Source organism: Pseudophryne corroboree, chromosome 6, assembly GCF_028390025.1.
Source record: "Pseudophryne corroboree isolate aPseCor3 chromosome 6, aPseCor3.hap2, whole genome shotgun sequence".
Classification (NCBI taxonomy): Eukaryota; Metazoa; Chordata; class Amphibia; order Anura; family Myobatrachidae; genus Pseudophryne; species Pseudophryne corroboree.
In genome coordinates this window covers 740,127,854-740,154,201 of record NC_086449.1, presented here as the reverse complement: position 1 = coordinate 740,154,201, position 26,348 = coordinate 740,127,854, and the positions used below count along the sequence as shown (strand labels likewise).

Here is a 26,348-nt window from a genome sequence, read left to right as displayed (position 1 = left end):
CACCCACAGCCGTTAAGCTTGTGGTATACAGAGAGCATGTCTTATTTAGGGCAGTCACACTGAAATAATAAGTAGAATGGAAGCAATATCCAAAGTCAGACAACCAGGTAACTGTGCCCAAAATACTCCATTTTACCATCATCCTTTATTCAGCAAGCATGCTACTAATTTATAAAGAAAGTAAAGTAAGTAAGTAAGACAATTAAGTAATTTCATTACACTTGCTTTTTTTAAAGAAATGTATAAACAAATAAAAAACAAAATTGCAAAACTGCAAATAAATAACACGGAGTACATCAACTGTAATAGTTTATTTATGTACATGGGATGTGTATGCAGAATTCTCACATCTTTATAAAGAACAAGTGACTGGGTTCATACTCTGAAATGCCGTTAATAGTTCACTGGGGTGACTGGCTTTACCACGTCTAATTCGGCGTCCAACCAACGGTATTTACGGTGACGGCGCAGTACCTCAATAGCCTTCTGCTCAAGAGGGGTTGGAACAATGCCGAGGTCTTCTAGGCCGGGGAGATCAGGGAACTTCTTGTCTGTAATGTGGAACTAGGGAAGACAACATCAACACTTGCTATTACTCTTATGTTCGACCTTTACCACTATATACAATGAGCAAAGGCTTTTTTATTATAGATTTGTAACACTATATACAAGGCTGCATTTACGGTTTATCTCCCACTACTGCAATATAAGAAGGGGCCACCTGCTGTTTTTAGTTGTTGTGGAAATTTAAGTTCCAGATTGCCCATCAAGGTTGGGGTGGCCAAAACCATTGATACCCAGTGTGACATCACTGGATACTTATAGTACTGCTTAAATGGGAAAATGTTTCAATTGTATCCCAGATGTCCAACTGTTTAGTAAAACATATGTATTTCCCATTTATCCCCTCGTATGATTAGTACGTATTCTGAAAAGGAAACCATTAAAATGGATCAGAACGAAAATTGAAATGGTCAGAAGTGGATTTAATAAGAGAGAGCTGCTGTTCATAACATTCACAATTATCAGTGTATGAGTTCCCATATCTTAACAGGATCTAAGCCGCGGACCGTCATATTTACATTTGCTACGCAGTAACGTAAGCGACTGTTCTCTGTTATCAGGCAGTTGATATTCAGAGACCGTGTGAATCCACAATTACACTTTCCCAGAATTATATTCAGTTCTGATGATATTCAGGCTCCTGAAACTTGTGAGCACTTTTAGTGGCTCTTTAAAAAAAAATTATATTATATTATATTATATTATATATATATATATATATATATATATATATATATATAAACAAAAAGTTCAGCACTCACCAAAATGAGCTCACTTATCCTCACAACATCAATGAATAAATGATGGGGGTTTAGTTAGTGAATTGGCCAATGCACGGAAGCCTGCATACCGCTCCAAGGTACCCCACCTTCATGCAGGTCCTACACTATCACAAAATGAAAACCTGGCAACTGTATCACATAATATAACTGCAAATATGCCCACTTGGTGTAAGGTGTACCTGCCATGAACTGCATGGCTTTTAAAAGGTACACTAGTCACCTGACACTGGCTGATAATTTACTAAAGGGCAGCTGACACAGGTTTAAGATAATTGGGGTGCATGAACAAAGTTTGTGGCCACAGTTAATGAGTTAACCAAGGATTAACCCTAAAATATACTAGCAAATAGAAAACCACAGCACTCGCCACCCCAGAAGCGGGGTGCAGAATCCGCACTCGCCACTAATAGGGTGGGGTGCATGTAGCCCATGGCCACCTACTCAAAAATATAGAAACAAAAAGTTCAGCACTCACCAAAATGAGCTCACTTATCCTCACAACATCAATGAATAAATGAATAAATGATGGGGGTTTAGTTAGTGAATTGGCCAATGAACGGAAGCCTGCATGCACCCCACCCTATTAGTGGCGAGTGTGGATACTGCACTCCGCTTCTGGGGTGGCGAGTGCTGTGGTTTTCTATTTGCTGGTATATTTTAGGGTTAATCCTTGGTTAACTCATTAACTGTGGCCACAAACTTTGTTCATGCACCCCAATTATCTTAAACCTGTGTCAGCTGCCTTTCACTAATTTATCAGCCAGTGTCAGGTGACGAGTGTACCTTTTAAAAGCCATGCAGTTCATGGCAGGTACACCTTACACCAAGTGGGCATATTTGCAGTTATATTATGTGATACAGTTGCCAGGTTTTAATTTTGTGATAGTGTAGGACCTGCATGAAGGTGGGGTACCTTGGAGCGGTATGCAGGCTTCCGTGCATTGGCCAATTCACTAACTAAACCCCCATCATTTATTCATTGATGTTGTGAGGATAAGTGAGCTCACTTTGGTGAGTGCTGAACTTTTTGTTTCTATATTTTTGAGTAGGTGGCCATGGGCTACATGCACCCCACCCCATTAGTGGCGAGTGCGGATACTGCACCCAGCTTCTGGGGTGGCGAGTGCTGTGGTTTTCTATTTGCTGATATATATATATATATATTTTATGTTATGGTAAGAACTTACCGTTCATAACGGTATTTCTCCTAAGTCCACAGAATAACATTGGGATATGCTGATGCAACAGCGGATTTGCACCATACAGTCAAAGCTTTCGGCCTCCCAGCATGCAACGGGCCTGTCTATATATCCCCGCCTCCTGACTCAGGCAAATCAGTTGTTTTTCCAAAGCTCAAGGCAGGAGCATCATAAAGAGCCCTTATCAGGTGAGAAGAACACACATGCACACCCTTCCGTACAAGAAGGAAGAGGTTAGCGAGTAAAAGGATCCTCAAATCAGGTGCGTCAGGGTGGGATCCCTGTGGACTTAGGAGAAATACAGTTATCAACGGTAAGTTCTTACCATAACGTGTATTTCTTCTGCAGGGCCCACAGGTTATCCACAGGATAATATTGGGATGTCCCAAAGCAATTTAGTGGTGGAGCGCTCCTGATTGGACAGGAGAATCCTTCGCCCGAATTCAGCGTCCTGAGAGGCAAAAGGTATCAAGGGCATAATGTCTAATGAATGTGTTAATGGAGACCATGTGTCTACCTAACATATCTATGCTGCGGAAACAGCACACTGTGCTGCCCATAATGGACCTACCTTACAAGTAGAATGAGCAGAGACATTAGCCGGAGACAGGGAGATCAGCTTGAGAGTACGCTTCTGAAATGGCTATACACCAAAAGCTGGAAATCTCCCCTTTTGGTGGATACTGGCAGCTTGTCTCTACTATGACCAGAACCAGAGATATCAGCCTTCAAGAAGCTGGTCCCTGCTCCAGCTTCACACGCCTGGTATGCAGTTTTATATTTTCCTTGGTGGATTGCTCTGGCTCCTGAACTCGGATTCCCAAGTCCCTAGTGCCTACTGAAAGGTGGGACTCTCTAGTTTTTTTATCCCATTAAAAGCCTAGAAATCTATTTTCAGGAACTTAATATATTTGCAGTCAAGCAAGCTGCCCTCCCACCAGAAAATTATGAATATTAAGCCCACTCCACTATCCACCCCTACCCATTAAAAACCCAGCGCCACTCTGGAAGTCATGTACCGGGGCCCCTTCATTCAGCCCAATGCCCCTGCTACAGTTAAACCTCATCTGTTCAGTAAAGGAGTAATGAGCAAAAATTACTGCTCTATGTCTTACATGCCGAGTGGAAGATAGAACACCCCCTACTGCCTGTGGTACATCAAAGCTGCCACTGATAGCACCCCCTACCCCTATCACTGGAGGATGGTTAGAGGCCCCAGCGCATTGCTGTGCCCAGGGGCCTACACTGCTCTTAAGATGGCCCTGGAAGACCGAGACTACAATTTCTTCATTAAGGTGGAATTTAGAAACCTCCTTGGGAAGATCCCCAGATTTGGTTCTAAGAACCGCTCTATCCGGATAAAAAAAAAAAATCAGACTTAACAATGCCCCTAAATCTGAAACTCTTCTAGCTGAAGCAATAGCCAATAGAAAGAGAACTTTAGCTGTCAACCATTTAAAATCCACTTGTTTTAGTGGTTCAAATGGGGCAACTTGAAGAGCCTTTAGGACTAAAGTTAAGTCCCAAGGCACTGTAGAAGGAACAAAAGGAGGTTGAATGTGCACCATTCCCTGTAAAAAAGTGCGCACATCCTGTAGGTTAGCAATTTTCTTTTGGAACCATACAGACAACGCTGACACTTGCACTCTCAGGGAAGCCACTCTTAGATCTTTGTCCATTCCCAACTGAAGGTATGCTAGCACTCTGAAAACTCTAGACCTAGGATCAAATTTCCGGTCACTGCACCAATGAATATAGGCTTGCCATATTCAGTGATAAATGCGAGCTGAGGAAGGTTTCCTTGCTCTGAGCATTGTTTAAATTACCTGTTGTGAGGATCCCCTTGCTTTCAGGATGAAAGTCTCAAGAGCCACGCCGTCAAAGACAGTCGATCCAGGCGCTTGTGATAGCAAGAACCCTGAGCAAGTAGATCTGGAGATCAACTGACAATCTCTGCAGATCTGTGTACCGATGTCTTCTGGGCCAAGCCGGAGTTATTAGTATCATGGCATCCCTCCCTTGTTTTGCCTTTCGCATCACCCTGGGTAACAGGGCGATAAGTGGAAACACACAGGCCAGACAAAAGTTCCATCTCACTGACAGGGCATCCACAAAGATCGCTTTAGGATCCTTTGTTCTTGACCCGTATGCAGGAACTTTGTTGTTCTGATGGTACACCATGAGATCTATCTCCGGTAACCCCCACTTGTTTACCAGAATTTGGAAGACCTTGGGGTGAAAAGCCCATTCGTTTGCATGAACAGCGTCTCAACTGAGAAAATCAGCTTCTCAGTTTAGGACTCCCGGAATGAACACTGCGGACAAGGCTGGATGATGAAGTTCTGCCCACCTTAACGTGTTAGTTACCTCCTTCATTGCGTTTTGGCTGCGAGTTCCTCCCTGATGGTTGAGGTATGCTACTGCTGTTGCATTGTCCGAGAGGATTTGGACTGGTTTCCCCTGAAGGCTGTCCTTTGCCAGTGCCATATACATGGCCCAAAGTTCCAATATATTTATTGGCAGGCAACTCTCTTCCTTGGTCCACTGCCCCTGGAAGCAACTCCTTCCTGACACCGCACCCCAGCCCTGAAGACTGGCATCCGTTGTCAGAATTTTCAAATCTGATATCCAAAAGGGTATCCTTTTGTCCAGATGGGATGCCTGAAGCCACCAGGCTAATGACCTCTTTACTTCCAGAGGAAGGACCATAGTCTGCGATTTTATTGTCTGATGAAAACCATTCCACTTGGAATGGACCAGACGTTGCAGAGGCCTCGAATGGAACTGAGCATACTCCACCATGTCGAATGTCGACACTATCAACCCCATCACATGCATTGCTGTGTGAATGGATACCCTTAGACTGTGTAGTAGCTTCAGAATCCTTGACTGAATTTTGGATATTTTCTTCAGAGGTAAAATTACTCTCCAAAGACTCAAATCCAACACAGCCCCCAAATGAGTCATCCGTTGTGACGGAACCAGGGATGCCTTTGCCCATTTTATGAGCCAACCGTGTCTCTGCAAGCAAGCTATTGTCTGCCGCAGATGACACTGAAGCAATTCCTGAGATTGCGCCAGGATTAATAAGTCGTCGAGGTATGGAAAAATCCTTATCCCCTGCCATAATTTTGGTGAACACTCTGGGAGCTGTGGCCAGTCCAAATTGTAGGGCCTGAAACTGAAAATGATGCTGGAGGATAGCAAACCTGAGATAGCGCTGATGGGACAGTGCTATAGGAACATGAAGGTAAGCATCCTGGATATCCAGGGATACCATAAAATCCTCCTGCTCCATGGCCAAAATAATGAAACATAAAGTCTCCATTAGAAACAAGACGCATCCAAATGTACTTGTTCAGCACTTTGAGATTGAGATTGAGTATGGGCCGGAACAACCCATTTGGCTTCTGGACTAGAAAAAGGTTGGAATAAAAACCTTGTCCTCGTTGTGCAGGAGGAACTGGAATTATCACTCCTGACTGAAGCCACTTCTGAACTGCCTCTTGCACAGCCTTTGCCTTCGTTTCCTCTGAAGACTGGCAGGAACAAGAAAACCTTTGAAGAGGGTGTTTCTTGAAAGCAAACGCATAACCGTGAGATACCGCTTCTTGCACCCAGGAATCTGTGGTAGACTGCTGCCAGATCTGTGCAAACTGAAGAAGTCAGCCTCCCACCCTGGGGTCCCCCAGGTGGAGGCTTGCACCATCAGGCTGATGGTTTATCTTCTGATTTGGAAGCCCTCTGGTAGCCCAATGCTTTTTAGTGTTACCAGACTTGTCAGATTGAGACCGTTTGCCATAACCCTTTCCTTTTGCTTTTCCTAAAGAACGAAAGGGCCACTGGAAATCTAGGCTTGGATTTATGTGTGGAAAGAAACTTCACTTTCTTGGAGTCTGCTTCTGACTCCAAAATACTGTTTAATTCTTTACCAAAAAGAATATCTCCAGCAAAAGGTAAAAGACTCCAGAACCTTCTTAGATTCTGAGTCAGCTTTCCATGTACGTAGCCAAACCTAGCTGCTACTGCTGAAGCCTGAGGGGCAATTGTACCCATATTCAAGGCTGCTTCTTCCATAAAAATAGCTGCCTGTTTGATATGTGCAATATAGATGGTTTTCTTAAAACCATTTTCTCCTTGTCTGGGGCAATCATAAGACCAGCCATGGCTTCGGCTTGGATGGCAAAAACAGTGGCAGCCTGGGCTGATGCATTGGAGGATGACCTTTCAATGGCATCGAGAGAGCAAAAATCCCATTTTCCTATTCGTGACACCATTTAATGATGTTGAAGGCAGAGGTAATGTAGATTTTTCGCACCAATCGAATGACATGCGTATCTACTTTGGGAGCCACCTCCCTTTTTAAACAATCCCCAGCCGGAAGATAATGGGAATTCCATTTCCTTGGAATTCTAAACTTCTTACTGGGCGTAACCCAAGCCTCTTGCATAATTTCCGTCAGCTGGTCTGACCCGGAAAACTCAGTCCTAACTATTTTGGGACGTTTAAACACAGGTGCCTTAGATTTTAACAATGGCTATGCTGCCTCCTCTAAGGATAGAATGGCTTTCACAGCACTAATTAGCTCAGGAATGTCCACTGAGCTGAGGCCTTCCTCCTCGCCTCTGTATGCAGACGCGGAGTGCGATGAGTCCTCATCCTCCGACAAGTCCTCATCTGAAACAAGTGTAGACTGTGAAGATGTTGTTTCATGTCTATGTGATTTACTTACCACCGGCCTTTCAGCCTGTTTCTGTTGAGAGGCTGCCGATTCCTGTACTGGATGTGATAACCCCCAGGAGGAATTTTGCATGTAAAGGGTAACCTATCCCTGGTATAGGAGCTGGCATTATCCACTCAGCTATACTAGATAATGTCTGTGCAAAAGTAGCCCATAGAGGTTCAACCTGAACCTGTGCCTGCCTCAGATTATTCAAGAGGCTTTGGTGAAAGCTAAAACAATTTGCACATAAACCATTTTGAACCAAATCCTGAGAGGTTAACCCAGCTTTGCAAGACAAACATGACATGAGTGTTGGTGCTGCAGTGGAGAGTGTATCCTCCTCACCCTTGCCTCTTTCAGACAAGATAAATAAATCATATACCTTTTAACAGTGTTACTAAACAAATTGTGAATGCAATCACTTTAAAATTCGTTAAAGTGACATACAATCCGACCCCTCCCTGCTTTGCACCAATATTGAGGATTGGAATACACAGAAATTGACAGAAAATAGTAAAGTCAGAAATCACACTAGCAAGCAGTAACAGGTTATACATTAGTATAATAAGCAATACGAGCACATAATCAACTACAGATACATTTCAAGTATGTAGGAGAAACATATTACTGCATTACCTTTTATAGGAGTTTAAACGTATTCAATCGTACAGCGAAAGAAAACAGCAGCAATAGTTTACAGACTCATATGCATCAGGCACTTATCCAACTATTCGTACCAAAGATAGAGACTTAGTGCTGTATCACCCAGCTCAGGAGAGTGGGATATAGGGAGACTCATCCCGCTTCCAGGATCAATCAATATGTTAGTGAATGCTGAGTGGATCCAGACGCTGTTAGTGTACACAATCGTCCGTGAACCTACAGTGAACACAGACGCCAAAGTGAACACCGACAAACCAGTCATACAGCTGCCTATGCTGCGACTGGGTCCTTTTAAATACACCATCTCAGACGGAAGCGGAAACTTAGTACATGGCGAGAAACTCAGAGGACTGGTCATAACCGGGGTGAGGGGCGACCAAGGGAGCGTCTTACTCCCCACTGCTGTCATCAACCCTAGGGATCGCGGCCTCAAACTACTCCCCTGGGGCCTATGATCTCTGAGGCCTAGCGCTGGTGCACTCAAGGTGGCAACTGCGTTAGCGACTGTTCGGTAGTCTCCATCCCGAAACAGTGCAGCTCTGTCTCGCGTTTCCCCTACTAAGCGGAACCGATGCCTTACCCTCTCCCGTGCTCCATCCACAGCCTGGTAATGTCTGCTGGACTTGCTAATACATCCTACACAGATGCCCGCCGAAACAGCACTGTACACGATATATAAGACGCTTTTTAGAAAGAACGCTCGAAACAATATAGTAAGACTATAAAAATAATATAAAAAAAACTTTTGGCTGCTAAAAACCAGCAGCCCATTGACCATGGTCGGCACCAAACAAAAAACTAAATTGCTTGAGCCAAGAGGGCGGGATATAGGGACGGGCCCGTTGCATTCTGGGAGGCTGAAAGCTTTGATCATTTGGTGCCAATCCGCTGTCGCTACCTCATATCCCAGTGTTATCCTGTGGATAACCTGTGGACCCTGCAGGAGAAATATATGATACATGTAGAGGACAGGGCGATATTATTGTACTCACTCGATCCACTTTGTCCCGCGTTGTCCATTTGTCAAACGGATTTAACTCAAAGAACTTTGCAATCAGACTAAACAGAGAGAACAGTATTGAATAGGTTCTGGTCAATGGTTTCAACACATTATAATAAAAAGCCCAAAATCAATACTGAATGCACTTGAAATTCAAGAAAACCAAGGAGGCGTTGTAGTTCAAGAGGTTAGAAATAAAAATAACAGATTTTTAATCCTAAAAAGTGAGTAAGTCTAATACAATCAAATTAGAGAATGACAGCAGCAGCTGCGGTTGGTGAAACGGGTTGGTAACGGGATGCCGGCACAGGGGATCCCGGCGGTGGGATCCCGACAGTAGAATATCGTGGACACCAAGGAGTGGGAATAGTCCCTGTCAGTCGGCATACTGACTGTTGACATTGTGATTGCTCGGGATTCCAGCGTCGGCATGGTGACTGCCAGGATCCCAAGCGGCGGTTACATGATGGCATCCCGGTGAAACGCATGGGCATGTCTGTGTCTTGGCAAGCATATAGGTCAGTGTATAAATCACACTTGGGAGAGATAACTATGGCATCTCTAAGTACACACACAGTGATGTCGGAAAAATGATGCAACTGGTATATATTATTACAGGTTGAGTATCCCATATCCAAATATTCCAAAATACGGAATTTTATGAGAGAGTGAGATAGTGAAACCTTTGTTTTCTGTTGGCTCAATGTACACAAACTTTGATTAATACACAAAGTTATTAAAAATATTGTATTAAATGACCTTCAGGCTGTGTGTATAAGGTGTATATGAAACAAATATATTGTGTGAATGTACACACATTGTTTAATGCACAAAGTTATTACAAATATTGGCTAAAATGACCTTCAGGCTGTGTGTATAAGGTGTATATGAAACATAAATGCATTCTGTGCTTAGACTTGGGTCCCATCACCATGATATTTCATTATGGTATGCAATTATTCCAAAATACGGAAAAATCCGATATCCAAAATACTTCTGGTCCCAAGCATTTTGGATAAGGGATACTCAACTTGTATTAGATTACTCTATATGAGTTTTATTGTACTTCATGTGATCTGAAAATAATAATTAGGACTCAAAACCTACAAAAGAGCATTTACCTGTGACATACAGACACCCTAGTGCCATTTAGCCAGTCATCGACAAAACATTAACAGCATAGTTAGGTTGAAAACAAAAACCCCACAAAGGTAAAGATGCATCCTCATACATCTATCCTCAATACACCAAGCAGAACGAGATGCCTGGCGTGAGTGAGACACCAGATCCCATACAATCCCACTAACGTTGGACATCTTTTTGTTGAACATGCGTCTTATTCACAGCGCAATGCGACTAGGACGCACAAGTATTTCTAAGTAAACCTCTTATGAATCTATATGGAGCGTGCAAAGAAATTGCTGTTATCAAATGCTTCTGCACACAATGACTCATAACATGTACTGAACGTAAGCATGGAGTAAATCTATGGCTGATGTGATCAGAACACCATGAGCTTGCCGTCTTATGAATATTCAGCTTGATCATTAGGCATGCAAGAAAACATCTAAGAACTACCACAGAGTCTCCTGTCATAGCAAGATGTAATCAGATATTCATCATGTTAAGCTGTGGATTGCATCAATTCATTTTGCTGCACATTGTAAAACTGTATGTAGTACAAATGTACAGGACCAGGTGAGCAATGTAAGTTATTCTTAGGATTCCAGTTATACCTATGGGAGTAACATAAAAATGCAACACAATCCCAGTAGGACAGCTGCCAATTTAACTTCAAAAGGGGCAAAATTAAATTTTCATGACCTCAAAAATGGCAATACCCAGTGTCTCAGCCCACTTCAACCTACTGAGTTTTTACTCTGTAATTTCCCACTGCATGTTACACTTCTATGAATTGCTCATCCCGCCCACTGTAACCTATGCAGTGCACCCTAGATGGATGCCTCACCTGGTACTTTCTAGGGCAGTGGTTCTCAAACTCGGTCCTCAGGACCCCACACAGTGCATGTTTTGCAGGTAACCCAGCAAGTGCACAGGTGTATTAATTACTCACTGACACATTTTAAAAGGTCCACAGGTGGAGCTAATTATTTCACTTGTGATTCTGTGAGGAGACCTGCAAAACATGCACTGTGTGGGGTCCCGAGGACCGAGTTTGAGAACCTGTGTTCTAGGGCATTGAACTATTTATGCAGTGGATATCATGTTAGTCACTGTTCATTTTACCCTTTTAGGTCTTATTTTCATTAGAGATGAGCGGGTTCGGATTTACTCGGTTCTTAACGCCAGTTCAGATTTTCTGGATTTTTCTTATTGGCTAACCAAAACACATGACATCCGAGAGCCAATAAGAAAATACGGGTAAAACCAAACCCGTTCATCTCTAAATTTTCATGTATTGCTAATTGCAGTGTAACCCATGTAGTGCACCCAAGATGGCTGCCTCACCCGCTACTCTCTTGTGGAGAATAAACAAAGCATGCTTCTGATAAGTTAGCAAGGATCTTTCCTAGGATTATTTATCTCCCCAGTTATGAGTCATATGTTCCAGGCATTGCCTATTCTGCCCCGTATAATCCTATGTAGTGCACCAAAAATGGCTGCCTCACTTGAATCCATTGTTGGTAGGATGAATAATCCTTGGAACCGATGACCGAAGATGGCGGCCCTTTGTATTTTATTCATAGTTTCTGTATTTTATGCATATCTAAACCTCTGTAATATTGTCATAGTATCTGTAAAGCGCCGTTGAGTCCTACTAGAGTGAAGCGCTATATAACATTATTATTATTATTTGGTTTTACTGTAGGTGCAGTACTGAATGTAGGTATTGCACATATAAGTATGATGTACTTGTGTTACCCCATTAACTAAAGAGAAGTTAGAACCAAATGTAATCATTTTTTAACTGGGACAAAACATGCAAAACTTCAGTCTATGGGGAGATCTAGCAGTTTATACAGTGATATAGGGAGTCATACCAGGGCATAATAGCAAGTTTTTGGGGTGTGCATTACACCATTTACATTTATTTATTTATTACCAATTATTTATATAGTGCACACATATTCCGCAGCGCTTTACAGAGAATATCTGGCCATTCACATCAGTCCCTGCCCCAGTGGAGCTTACAATCTATATTCCCTACCACATGTACACACACACACATTCATACTAGGGTTCATTTTTGTTGGGACCCAATTAACCTACCAGTATATTTTTGGATTGTGGGAGGAAACCGGAGTACCCGGAGGAAACCCACGCAAGTACGGGGAGAATATACAAACTTCACACAGGTAGAGCCATGGTGGGAATTGAACCCATGACCTCAGTGCTGTGAGGTAGTAATGCTAACCATTACACCACTTCTTATAATTCTGTTCTTTTCAATTCTGTGCAGTATTTTTTTCTTTGTTCAATCATTATGTGCATTGTTTTTTTTCTTACATTTATCTGCATCACTATTATCACTGTGCTAATTTATCTTTCTGATTGTCTTTTCTTTTTATTCTGTGCATTTAACGTTTATTGATTTTTTTAAATTATGTTTATTTTAAATAATGTGTATTTTGACATGTCCTCTTTGTTCCAATGATAGGCACCCTAACTCGAAGGAACATCTTAAAGTGAATTTTCCGCCCTGTGCATTGCTTCCCCTGTCAAAGCCTTGAATGAACTAAAACCTAGGAACACCAAAAACCCAAAGTAAATTAAAACTGTAAGGTTCTAATAAGAGTGAAGAGTCCTTTTCTACAACATATACTTACTGATAAATGGGACGAGGCAGTGGGTATTGTAGCAACGGTCTATGAGCAACTGCAAATATGTATTTTACCATGTCCTGGAGAAGATATCGGTGGGGCCTAAAGAGAAGATTATGGAGAAAGTCACTGTTAGAACACAGACTACAAAGCAGCACTACGAGTCTGACGCACATTAGAGTTCCTAGGAAAGAATCAGATCTGCTAATTTTTAGCAGATTATATTATGTGCAGGATGAGATGGTCTCTGTGTATGCTGCAATGTGACATGTGCCACTGAATGTAACATACCATTACACCCCTGTGCCAGCGCTGCCTGTAACATACCACCAAACATCTCTCCTAGCATTGCCTGCAACATACACACCCCTGTGCCAGCACTGCCGGAAACATACCATTACACTCCTGTGCCTGCACTGCATCTAACATACCACCAAACATCTCTCCTAGCACTGCCTGTAACAGACACCCTTGTGCCAGCACTGCCTGTAACATACAGCCACACCCCTGTGCCAGCACGGCCTGTAACATACAGCCACACCCCTGTGCCAGCACTGCCTGTAACATACAGCCACACCCCTGTGCCAGCACGGCCTGTAACATACAGCCACACCCCTGTGCCAGCACTGCCTGTAACATACAGCCACACCTCTGTGCCAGCACTGCCTGTAACATACAGCCACACCCCTGTGCCAGCACTGCCTGTAACATACAGCCACACCCCTGTGCCAGCACTGCCTGTAACATACAGCCACACCCCTGTGCCAGCACTAGCTGTAACATACAGCCACACCCCTGTGCCAGCACTAGCTGTAACATACAGCCACACCCCTGTGCCAGCACTAGCTGTAACATACAGCCACACCCCTGTGCCAGCACTAGCTGTAACATACAGCCACACCCCTGTGCTAGCTCTAGCTGTAACATACAGCCACACCCCTGTGCTAGCTCTAGCTGTAACATACAGCCACACCCCTGTGCCAGCACTAGCTGTAACATACAGCCACACCCCTGTGCCAGCACTAGCTGTAACATACCGCCACATAACTGTGCCAGCACTGCCTGTAACATACCGCTGTGCCAGCACTGCCTGTAACATACATCCACAACTCTGTGCCAGCACCGCCTGTAACATATCGCCACACCCCTGTGCCAGCACCGCCTGTAACATACCACCACACCCCTGTGCCAGCACTGCCTGTAACATACCACCACACCCCTGTGCCAGCACTACCTGTAACATACCGCCACACCCCTGTGCCAGCACCGCCTGTAACATACCGCCACACCGCTGTGCCAGCACTGCCTGTAACATACCGCCACACCGCTGTGCCAGCACTGCCTGTAACATACATCCACAACTCTGTGCCAGCACCGCCTGTAACATATCGCCACACCCCTGTGCCAGCACCGCCTGTAACATACCACCACACCCCTGTGCCAGCACTACCTGTAACATACCGCCACACCCCTGTGCCAGCACTGCCTGTAACATACTACCACACCCCTGTGCCAGCCCTGCCTGTAAAAGACTATCACACATCTGTGCTAGGCAACACTCTCTCGTCTGCTGGGTGCAAAATATAGAGCATAGAAAGTGACAGCTTAGCACATGACCAGGCATTCACCTTCAGCGAATCCTAGCAGGTCGGCGCACAGCGACCTCTTCCTTTAACCTAGCTGTAAGTAATGGCATGTCTGCCATAAGGGTTTTAATAATGATAATGGCTGCTGACCCTGTAGAAAATGCAACCAGAATGTAAGCCAGTCGTCTGCGCTCTGTCTGTCCATATCTATATCAGTGCTTCAGAGAAGTCAGCAGCATTGGTAATGAAGAGATAGAGAGCTGTCCAGCACAACTCAATCTATATATTTTAGGATGTCTGCCTCAAGAGATATCCCGTTAAAAGTAGTCGTGGTAAATCAGGATACACGAAGGGCCCTTGTTGGAGTAGATCCGTTCGCAGAGGAGAAGGCCAAGGATCATACGCTAGCAGAAGGCGCAGGTCTGAAAACCAAGCTCTCCGAGGCAAATCTGGTGCTACCAAGATAACAGTGATTGAATCCAGTTTGATTCTCTTGGGAATTCGAGACAATACAGGAAACGAAGGAAACACGTATACTAGGTTGTACGGCTAAGTCACGGCCAGAGTGTCTACAGCAGGCATGTCCAAACTGCGGCCCTCCAGCTGTTGTGAAACTACATATCCCAGCATGCCCTGACAGTTTTGTTATCAGAGAATGCTAAAGCTGTGTCAGGGCATGCTGGGATGTGTAGTTTCTCAACAGCTGGATGGTCGCAGTTTGGTCATGCCTGGTTTACAGATTCCGCCTGAGGATCTCGTATTCTGGAGATGTATCGAGGAAGCTGATGATTGAGACGGGATGCCATGAGATCCACCTCCGGACACCCACAGCGCTGTGTCAGAGCGTCGAACACCTCTGGGTGAAGTGTCCATTCTTCCGGATGTAGATCCTGACGTCTGAGGTACTCTGCTTCCCAATTGTCTACTCCTGGAATGAATACAGCTGAGAGGACTACAGCGTTGCGTTCGGCCCACTGGAGAAAGCGTGTCACCTCTCACATCACTTGGTGACTCAAGAGTTCCTCCCTGCCTGTTTATGTACGCTACTGCAGCTGCGTTGTCCGATTGAACCTTTACCGCCTTGGATCGAAAAACTTGGGTCGCTTTTACCAGCGCATTGTAGATCGCGCTCAGTTCCAACACATTTATTGGCAAGAGTTATTCCTGAGGAGACCAATGGCCCTGAAGATGGAAGTCCAACACAACCGCGCCCCATCTCCTGAGGCTGGCATCCGTTGTTAGGAGTGTCCAGTCCCATACACCGAAACGCCTGCCCACAGTCAGATTGTGCAGTTGGAGCCACCAAAGAAGCGAAAGTCGCGTCTCTGGAGTCAGTCGAACTAACTGTCGAAGGTGTAGATGCGACCCTGACCATTGATGTAACAGATCCAGCTGGAAAGGATGTGAATGGAAATGACCAAACTCCAGAGTTTCGAAAGCTGCTACCATTTTCCCAAGCAAACGAACGCATAAATGGACTGATACCAGCCTTGCATGAGGATAGCTTGGACCAGTTTCTGTATACCCAGAGCTTTGTCTTGAGGCAGAAAAACTTTCTGGACGTTGGTGTCCAGGATCACACAGAGAAACTAGATACGCTGTGACGGCTGAAGGTTGAATTTCCGAAAATTGATTATCCATCCGTGTTTCACTAACACATTGTATGTTAACAGAGCATGCTCCTGGAGAATGAGATCTGATGGAGCTTTGAGGAGGAGGTTGTCTAGGTATGGTATTATTGTGACTCCCAATGATCTGAGGTGAGCAATCATCACCAACATGACCTTGGTAAAGACCCTGGGTGCTGTGGAAAGACCGAATGGGCTCTGAACTGAAAATTATTCTGTTGAATCGCGAACCTGAGAAAACGCTTTGTGTGGTTCCCATATCGGAATGTGGATATGCATCCTTGATGTCCGTAGACATCATAAATTCCTTGGGTTCCAGGCTCGAGATTACTCAGTTGAGTGACTCCATCTTGAACCGGTAATAAGACAGAAACTGATTTAACGATTTCAGATACAGAATTGCTCGTACAGTACAGTCTGGTTTTGGTACTACGAAAAGACTGGAATAGTAACCCTTCTTTAGTTGAAGCAGGGGTACCGGCATTAACACAGCAAATTCTACCAAGGACTGTATTGCACCTTGAAGGGCCAAACGTTTGTCCAGAAGAAGTGGAAGACTTGTTGTAAAATATTTCTTTGGCAGCAAAAATTCAAAATCTAACTTGTACCCTTGGGAGATGATATTGCGAATGCACGCATTGTCCGATATCTTGAACCAGGCATCCTGAAAGTTTCGTCGCCGTACTTGGGCCCCGGTGGGAGGGGAGACTGTCATGCCACAGTCTTTTCTGCAGGCTTTGGGTCTTGACGACGAGCAGCGACCTCTACCTCGCAAGGGTGTAGCTCTTCCACATCCACTAAAAGGCTCAGTGGAACGAAAGGAAATTCCAGAATAAAAGTGCTTAGGTGGCGGCGGAAGGGTTGGTAAAAAGGTACCACCCGTAGCCTGAGAAATTAACGAGTCTAGTACTTTTACAAAAAGAATGTCACCTGTAAACAGAAGTGCTTCCGCCGCTCTTTTTGACTCAGTGTCAACTTACCATGACCGAAGTCAAAGAACTCTTCTGGCTGCAATAGTTGCTGCTGAGATTCTCAAGTTAACTTGTCCGATATCTCTAGCCGCTTCTCCTAGGTATATAGCTGATTCCTTAATATGTTCCGCTAAGATCAATACTTCTAACGGAACTCCCTCTTGTAAGTCCTTTATCAATTAGTGGCCCAATGCTCCATTTTCTTGTTCACCCAGGAACTCACCAAGGTTGGTCTAAGCGAGACACCTGTGGCCGAATAGATGGACTTCAACATGGTGTCCTGCTTCCGGTCAGACAGGTCTTTCAACGAAGTTGCTCCCAGAACAGGTAATGCAATCTTTTTGGACAACCTGGATAGAGAGGAGTCCACTCGAGGTAACATCTCCCATTTATCCGTCATAGCTGAAATGGATAAATACTTAGAAAACTTTTAGGCATCTGAAACCACTTGTCCGGGTGTTTCCAAGCCTCCGTCAGCTGACCATCCAGTTTCTTGGAAAATGGATAAGTGACCGATGAACGTTGCTTTCTACCAAATAAAGCAGTATATGGTGAATCTGGTGTCGTAGTCTCGGAAGTGTTCAAAACTTATCTTATAGCTAAACTAAGAGTTTCAACCCCCTGAGAAGGTTCCTGTGGAACTACTTCATCTGGGACAGTAATTTCGCCCAACTCACGTTCGTCCTCTTCAGCTTCGTCCTGAGAGAGAAGACCTGCCACCCACGGTGGATCTGTTGCAATAGAAAGTACATCATTTTGAGGAATCTCCTTAACCGACTTTCGTAAAGCAGACACCTCATTATGTAATTGTGAGATGGTTCCTGTGAGCGCTACCGCCCAGGGGGGAAAATTAGCGTCTTGGAACGGATTAAGTAACGTAACCTCTGAAGCACATGCTTCACACATGGAGGAATCTGTTAGCTTTTTTTTTTTTTTTTTACACTTAGCACAGATAATAAGATTTTACTTACCGATAAATCTATTTCTCGGAGTCCGTAGTGGATGCTGGGGTTCCTGAAAGGACCATGGGGAATAGCGGCTCCGCAGGAGACAGGGCACAAAAAGTAAAGCTTTTCCGATCAGGTGGTGTGCACTGGCTCCTCCCCCTATGACCCTCCTCCAGACTCCAGTTAGGTACTGTGCCCGGACGAGCGTACACAATAAGGGAGGATTTTGAATCCCGGGTAAGACTCATACCAGCCACACCAATCACACCGTACAACTTGTGATCTAAACCCAGTTAACAGTATGATAACAGCGGAGCCTCTGAAAGATGGCTTCCTTTAACAATAACCCGAATTAGTTAACAATAACTATGTACAACTTATGCAGATAATCCGCACTTGGGATGGGCGCCCAGCATCCACTACGGACTCCGAGAAATAGATTTATCGGTAAGTAAAATCTTATTTTCTCTATCGTCCTAGTGGATGCTGGGGTTCCTGAAAGGACCATGGGGATTATACCAAAGCTCCCAAACGGGCGGGAGAGTGCGGATGACTCTGCAGCACCGAATGAGAGAACTCCAGGTCCTCCTTAGCCAGAGTATCAAATTTGTAAAATTTTACAACCGTGTTCTCCCCTGACCACGTAGCTGCTCGGCAAAGTTGTAATGCCGAGACCCCTCGGGCAGCCGCCCAAGATGAGCCCACCTTCCTTGTGGAGTGGGCCTTTACAGATTTAGGCTGTGGCAAGCCTGCCACAGAATGTGCAAGTTGGATTGTGCTACAGATCCAACGAGCAATCGTCTGCTTAGACGCAGGAGCACCCATCTTGTTGGGTGCATACAATATAAACAACGAGTCAGATTTTCTGACTCCAGCTGTCCTTGCAATATATATTTTTAATGCTCTGACAACGTCCAGTAACTTGGAGTCCTCCAAGTCACTTGTAGCCGCAGGCACTACAATAGGCTGGTTCAGATGAAATGCTGACACCACCTTAGGGAGAAAATGCGGACGAGTTCGCAGTTCTGCCCTGTCCGAATGGAAAATCAGATATGGGCTTTTGTAAGATAAAGCTGCCAATTCTGACACTCTCCTGGCAGAAGCCAGGGCTAGAAGCATGGTCACTTTCCATGTGAGATATTTCAAATCCACCTTTTTTAGTGGTTCAAACCAATGAGATTTTAGGAAGTCCAAAACCACATTTAGATCCCACGGTGCCACTGGAGGCACCACAGGAGGCTGTATATGCAGCACTCCCTTAACAAAGGTCTGGACTTCAGGGACTGAAGCCAATTCTTTTTGAAAGAAAATCGACAGGGCCGAAATTTGAACCTTAATAGATCCCAATTTGAGACCCATTGACAATCCTGATTGCAGGAAATGTAGGAATCGACCCAGTTGAAATTCCTCCGTCGGAGCACTCCGATCTTCGCACCACGCAACATATTTTCGCCAAATTCGGTGATAATGTTGCACGGTTACTTCCTTCCTTGCTTTAATCAAAGTAGGAATGACTTCTTCCGGCATGCCTCTTTCCTTTAGGATCCGGCGTTCAACCGCCATGCCGTCAAACGCAGCCGCGGTAAGTCTTGAAACAGACAGGGACCCTGCTGAAGCAAGTCCCTCCTTAGAGGTAGAGGCCACGGATCTTCCGTGATCATCTCTTGAAGTTCCGGGTACCAAGTCCTCCTTGGCCAATCCGGAACCACTAGTATCGTTCTTACGCCTCTTTGCCGTATAATTCTCAATACTTTTGGTATGAGAGGCAGAGGAGGAAACACATACACCGACTGGTACACCCAAGGCGTTACCAGCGCGTCCACAGCTATTGCCTGCGGATCTCTTGACCTGGCGCAATACCTGTCCAGTTTTTTGTTGAGGCGAGACGCCATCATGTCCACCATTGGTCTTTCCCAACGGGTTACCAGCATGTGGAAGACTTCTGGATGAAGTCCCCACTCTCCCGGGTGAAGATCGTGTCTGCTGAGGAAGTCTGCTTCCCAGTTGTCCACTCCCGGGATGAACACTGCTGACAGTGCTATCACATGATTCTCTGCCCAGCGAAGAATCCTTGCAGCTTCTGCCATTGCCCTCCTGCTTCTTGTGCCGCCCTGTCTGTTCACATGGGCGACTGCCGTGATGTTGTCCGACTGGATCAATACCGGTTTTCCCTGAAGCAGAGGTTCTGCCTGGTTTAGAGCATTGTATATTGCTCTTAGTTCCAGAATGTTTATGTGAAGAGACGTTTCCAGGCTCGTCCATACTCCCTGGAAGTTTCTTCCTTGTGTGACTGCTCCCCAGCCTCTCAGGCTGGCGTCCGTGGTCACCAGGATCCAATCCTGTATGCCGAATCTGCGGCCCTCCAATAGATGAGCACTCTGCAACCACCACAGAAGAGACACCCTTGTCCTTGGAGACAGGGTTATCCGTAGGTGCATCTGAAGATGCGACCCTGACCATTTGTCCAACAGATCCCTTTGGAAAATTCTTGCGTGGAATCTGCCGAATGGAATCGCTTCGTAAGAAGCCACCATTTTTCCCAGGACTCTTGTGCATTGATGTACAGACACCTTTCCTGGTTTTAGGAGGTTCCTGACAAGCTCGGATAACTCCTTGGCTTTTTCCTCCGGGAGAAAAACCTTTTTCTGAACCGTGTCCAGAATCATCCCTAGGAACAGCAGACGAGTTGTCGGCATTAACTGGGATTTTGGAATATTCAGAATCCACCCGTGCTGTTTTAGCACTTCTTGAGACAGTGCTAATCCCATCTCTAGCTGTTCTCTGGACCTCGCCCTTATTAGGAGATCGTCCAAGTATGGGATAATTAATACGCCTTTTCTTCGAAGAAGAATCATCATCTCGGCCATTACCTTTGTAAAGATCCGAGGTGCCGTGGACAATCCGAACGGCAGCGTCTGAAACTGATAGTGACAGTTTTGTACAACGAACCTGAGGTACCCCTGGTGTGAGGGGTAAATTGGAACGTGGAGATACGCATCCTTGATGTCCAAGGATACCATAAAGTTCCCCTCTTCCAGGTTCGCTATCACTGCTCTGAGTGACTCCATTTTGAACTTGAACTTCTTTATGTACAGGTTCAAGGACTTCAGATTTAGAATAGGCCTTACCGAGCCATCCGGCTTCGGTACCACAAAAAGAGTGGAATAATACCCCTTCCCTTGTTGCAGAAGAGGTACCTTGACTATCACCTGCTGAGAGTACAGCTTGTGAATGGCTTCCAACACCGTCTCCCTTTCGGAGGGGGACGTTGGTAAAGCAGACCTCAGGAAACGGCGAGGTGGATCTGTCTCTAATTCCAACCTGTATCCCTGAGATATTATCTGCAGGATCCAGGGATCTACTTGCGAGTGAGCCCACTGCGCGCTGTAATTTTTGAGACGACCGCCCACCGTCCCCGAGTCCGCTTGAGAAGCCCCAGCGTCATGCTGAGGCTTTTGTAGAAGCCGGGGAGGGCTTCTGATCCTGGGAAGGAGCTGCGTGTTGCTGTCTCTTCCCTCGACCTTTGCCTCGTGGCAAATATGAATAGCCCTTTGCTCTCTTATTTTTAAAGGAACGAAAGGGCTGCGGTTGAAAAGTCGGTGCCTTTTTCTGTTGGGGAGTGACTTGAGGTAGAAAGGTGGATTTCCCGGCTGTAGCCGTGGCCACCAAATCTGATAGACCGACTCCAAATAACTCCTCCCCCTTATACGGCAAAACTTCCATATGCCGTTTTGAATCCGCATCGCCTGTCCACTGTCGCGTCCATAAAGCTCTTCTGGCCGAAATGGACATAGCACTTACCCGTGATGCCAGTGTGCATATATCCCTCTGTGCATCACGCATATAAAGAAATGCATCCTTTATTTGTTCTAACGACAGTAGAATATTGTCCCTGTCCAGGGTATCAATATTTTCAATCAGGGATTCTGACCAAACTACCCCCGCACTGCCCATCCAGGCAGTTGCTACAGCTGGTCGTAGTATAACACCTGCATGTGTGTATATACTTTTTTGGATATTTTCCATCCTCCTATCTGATGGATCTTTAAGTGCGGCCGTCTCAGGAGAGGGTAACGCCACTTGTTTAGATAAGCGTGTTAGCGCCTTGTCCACCCTAGGAGGTGTTTCCCAGCGCTCCCTAACCTCTGGCGGGAAAGGGTATAATGCCAATAATTTCTTTGAAATTATCAGCTTTTTATCAGGGGCAACCCACGCTTCATTACACACGTCATTTAGTTCTTCTGATTCAGGAAAAACTATAGGTAGTTTTTTCATACCCCACATAATACCCTGTTTAGTGGTACCTGTAGTATCAGCTAAATGTAACGCCTCCTTCATTGCCAAAATCATATAACGTGTGGCCCTACTGGAAAATACGGTTGATTCGTCACCGTCACCACTGGAGTCATCGCCTGTGTCTGGGTCTGTGTCGACCGACTGAGGCAAAGGGCGTTTCACAGCCCCTGACGGTGTTTGAGTCGCCTGGACAGGCACTAATTGATTGTCCGGCCGTCTCATGTCGTCAAACGACTGCTTTAGCGTGTTGACACTATCCCGTAGTTCCATAAATAAAGGCATCCATTCTGGTGTCGACCCCCTAGGAGGTGACATCCCCATATTTGGCAATTGCTCCGCCTCCACACCAATATCGTCCTCATACATGTCGACACACACGTACCGACACACAGCAGACACACAGGGAATGCTCCTAATGAAGACAGGACCCACTAGCCCTTTGGGGAGACAGAGGGAGAGTTTGCCAGCACACACCAAAAGCGCTATATATATATCAGGGATAGCCTTATAATAAGTGCTCCCCTATAGCTGCTTTGTTATATAAAAATATCGCCATAAATTTGCCCCCCCTCTCTGTTTTACCCTGTTTCTGTAGTGCAGTGCAGGGGAGAGACCTGGGAGCCGTCCTGACCAGCGGAGCTGTGAGAGGAAATGGCGCCGTGTGCTGAGGAGATAGGCCCCGCCCCTTTTCCGGCGGGCTCGTCTCCCGCTATTTTGAGAAATCAGGCAGGGGTTAAATATCTCCATATAGCCTCTAGGGCTATATGTGAGGTATTTTTAGCCTTTATAGGTACTCATTTTGCCTCCCAGGGCGCCCCCCTCCCAGCGCCCTGCACCCTCAGTGACTGCCGTGTGAAGTGTGCTGAGAGGAAAATGGCGCACAGCTGCAGTGCTGTGCGCTACCTTTAGAAGACTGCAGGAGTCTTCAGCCGCCGATTCTGGACCTCTTCTGTCTTCAGCATCTGCAAGGGGGCCGGCGGCGCGGCTCCGGTGACCATCCAGGCTGTACCTGTGATCGTCCCTCTGGAGCTTGATGTCCAGTAGCCAAGAAGCCAATCCATCCTGCACGCAGGTGAGTTGACTCCTTCTCCCCTCAGTCCCTCGCTGCAGTGATCCTGTTGCCAGCAGGAATCACTGTAACATAAAAAACCTAGCTAAACTTTCTCTAAGCAGCTCTTTAGGAGAGCCACCTAGATTGCACCCTTCTCGGCCGGGCACAAAAATCTAACTGGAGTCTGGAGGAGGGTCATAGGGGGAGGAGCCAGTGCACACCACCTGATCGGAAAAGCTTTACTTTTTGTGCCCTGTCTCCTGCGGAGCCGCTATTCCCCATGGTCCTTTCAGGAACCCCAGCATCCACTAGGACGATAGAGAAAAATTGTTTTTGTGATGCCTTATTAGCTGGTCCCTTGTCTGCCATTGTGACGGACAGAGTGGAGGCACATACAATTCACACCAGCACTCTCAATAATACAGAGAGAGAGAGGGATAGAGGGAGGTATAATATTTGTACTACTCCCCTATTGTAACTCCCTCTGCCACCAGCCTGCATTTTATGTGCAGACTTTCAGGTTCCTGGCACTCAAGGGAATGTGCACCTGTCTCTGCTAACAGTGCTGATTCCTGAGGAGAGAAGAAACATTGTTGCTATTCATGAGCCGCCTAGCTCAGGAAGGCGCCTTTTTCTGCAGCTTTACCGGATAGTGCCCACAACCCCCATACGATTTCATTAGAAAATTAAACTTTAAGTGGAGTGGGCAGGTCTTATAGAGCCGAGGGGGTAGTGCGGGGCGAAGCTTAACCACTCTTGCTTTAGTCCCTGATCTCCTGGGCCACCCCACACTACCCAACGTCATGACAGTGTCTTCCAGAATGGATGAAAGAAGAAGCAGAATGTCAGGTCTATGGCCGGAATTATTCATAGAAAAGTCAACATCAAGTATATTACTGAAAAAAATAAATTATACTTGCTCTTTACAGAATAAGAGATAGCAATGAATAATTTCAAGTGTGTAGGATAGGCTACGGAGAACTTATTAGATGCTTACCAGTAGATGCAACTCACCCAACTAAGGCATAGGTCTTTCCAAAGGAGTCTGGATCTTTTGCAATATTCACTAGAGCTTTGGCGACATCAGATACCTAAATGTGCAAACACAAATGTGTTTGTTTACCATTTCTTTTCAATAAGAAGGGGAGAATTCAATTGTTATCCTAGACCAATCTCCTGTCTAAAGTGACAGGAGATCTCAGGCATCTGACAGTTTTGACTGAACTCCATTAGAACTCACATAAATAGGCTGCTTAACTGTCTTCTGACCAAACGATATTAATGGCACACCACCAAACCAGCGCATGTCTGCAGGAAACAAACCGCAATGGATATAAACAACAAACATGAAAATAAAGCAAACAGCAGTGCATAAGTCAGTAATGAGACCTGCCCTTCCATCTTTCCATGATGGCACTAAGGCTATGTAGTACTGTATTACTAGAACCAGCTTCAGGAAGAATTAAACAAAATGTAACAAAGATAAATGTAAGGTTATGTACATAGATCATGCTAAGAACTGTGCTGCTTACTGTACATATTAAGCGGGATGTAATGGCGTACGAGACTGCCGGTGGTGCGGGATACCGGCCAATCTCGGATGGTTTTTATTGGGGCAATAATGTGCAAGGCATGGTTTTACCTTGTAAGTGATTGGCCCTTTAAAAAAACGTCCAATATCCCGCACCTCCAGTGATCTCGGACGCCATTACATCCTGCCAAATATATGGAAACAACTGAGAAAAACAGACACTGAAAAGGACTTGGGAATACTAGGTGACAGAGGGCCTAATTCAAGGTTAACTGCAAAAGCAAAATCTTCCTCTAACTGCAGGTGTGGCCCTTGTTAGATATGAGAGTTAGATTTGGGTGGGTTATATTGTTTCTGTGTAGGGTAAATACTGGCTGCTTTATTTTTCCCCTCAATTTAGATTTCAGTTTGAACACACCCCACCCAAGTCTAACTCTCTCTCTCTGCACGTTACATCTGCCCCACCTGCAGTGCACATGGTTTTGCCCATTAGAGGAAGATTTTGCTTTTGCGATCAACCTTGAATTAGGCTCAGAAAGCAGTGTTACAGCATTCAGTGTCAGGTAGTGGCTATAAAGGCGAGTCAAATCCCAGGTTACTTAAAAAGAGCACAGACGCGTGTGATATAAAGACTAAAATACTGTACCTCTACTCTGTATATATCACTACTAAGATCAGGGCCCAAATGCACCAGCCTGACCTGCCACAGTTTCACCAATACAGCCGCTAGATTTAAAGTGACAATTAGTTTTAAGGCAAAACCCACCTGGTTTTGCTTTATATCTAATGGGCACTTTAAATCTGGCAGCTGTATCGCAAAAATGATGACGGTGCCTGCAAATTACATTTGGCCCAAGTCTTGAATAGGTGGTATATTTCTGAGCATCACGTTCTATGAAAGACATCAGCATAGGAAGAGTTCTTCATTGTAAGATGTGATAGGTAATTCATTAAACCCATCTAACAATGAAATGCATGTCTCGCTTTGGAGAAATGGATTATGGTGCTATACTTCGTAGTATGCTATAGGGGTGGTAAATAGTTATAACTTGGAACAGATCTGCCGCCTACTCACAGCAGAGTGAGCAAATTGTGGGTTGAACCAAAACTCAGTGATGTTATGGGTTCCTAATCTATCCTCCCAGTATGAAGGCTGTGGTGTAAAAGGCTGAAGAGCTATCCAGGTTAGGCAGTATCATAAGTCTGCTGTTCCCACGTGACATAGGCCCTCATTCCGAGTTGATCGCACCAAGCAACTTTTTGCTGCTGGTGCGATCAACTAATCTCCGCCTATGGGCGAGTGTATTTTAGCATAGCAGGGTTGCGATCGCTTGTGCAGCCCTGCTATGCTAAAAAAGTTTCCTGCAACAAGACCAGGGTAAGATTTACTTACCCTGTGCGACGGTTCCAGCGATGAAGGTCCCGGTTCTGACGTCAGACATCCGCCCTCCGTTCGCCTGGACACGCCTGTGTTTTTCTTACCACTCCCCGAAAACGGCTGGAAATGTTGAGTATCTGCCCCGGAATGCCTCCCGCCTGTCCATCTTCTTGCGATCGCCGCTGCGATCACATTTGTCGCTGGTGACAATGTGTCCGCCGCACAAGCGCATTTCCGACCCGTTTGC

General features: G+C 45.4%; 1 protein-coding gene across 1 annotated transcript in view; it reads right to left on the bottom strand.

The window, feature by feature from the left end:
• Window positions 1–292: 292 nt before the first annotated feature.
• NDUFA9 (NADH:ubiquinone oxidoreductase subunit A9) overlaps window positions 293–26,348 on the bottom strand; it is an 86,457-nt gene continuing 60,401 nt past the window's right edge. The window contains exons 7-11 of the mRNA XM_063928491.1: window positions 24,433–24,500; window positions 24,207–24,283; window positions 12,720–12,815; window positions 8,924–8,990; window positions 293–564 (exon numbers count right to left, since the gene is read on the bottom strand). Of these exons, the coding sequence (XP_063784561.1) occupies window positions 394–564; window positions 8,924–8,990; window positions 12,720–12,815; window positions 24,207–24,283; window positions 24,433–24,500 (479 nt within the window). The 3' untranslated portion in view covers window positions 293–393. The remainder of the gene's footprint in view (window positions 565–8,923; window positions 8,991–12,719; window positions 12,816–24,206; window positions 24,284–24,432; window positions 24,501–26,348) is intronic.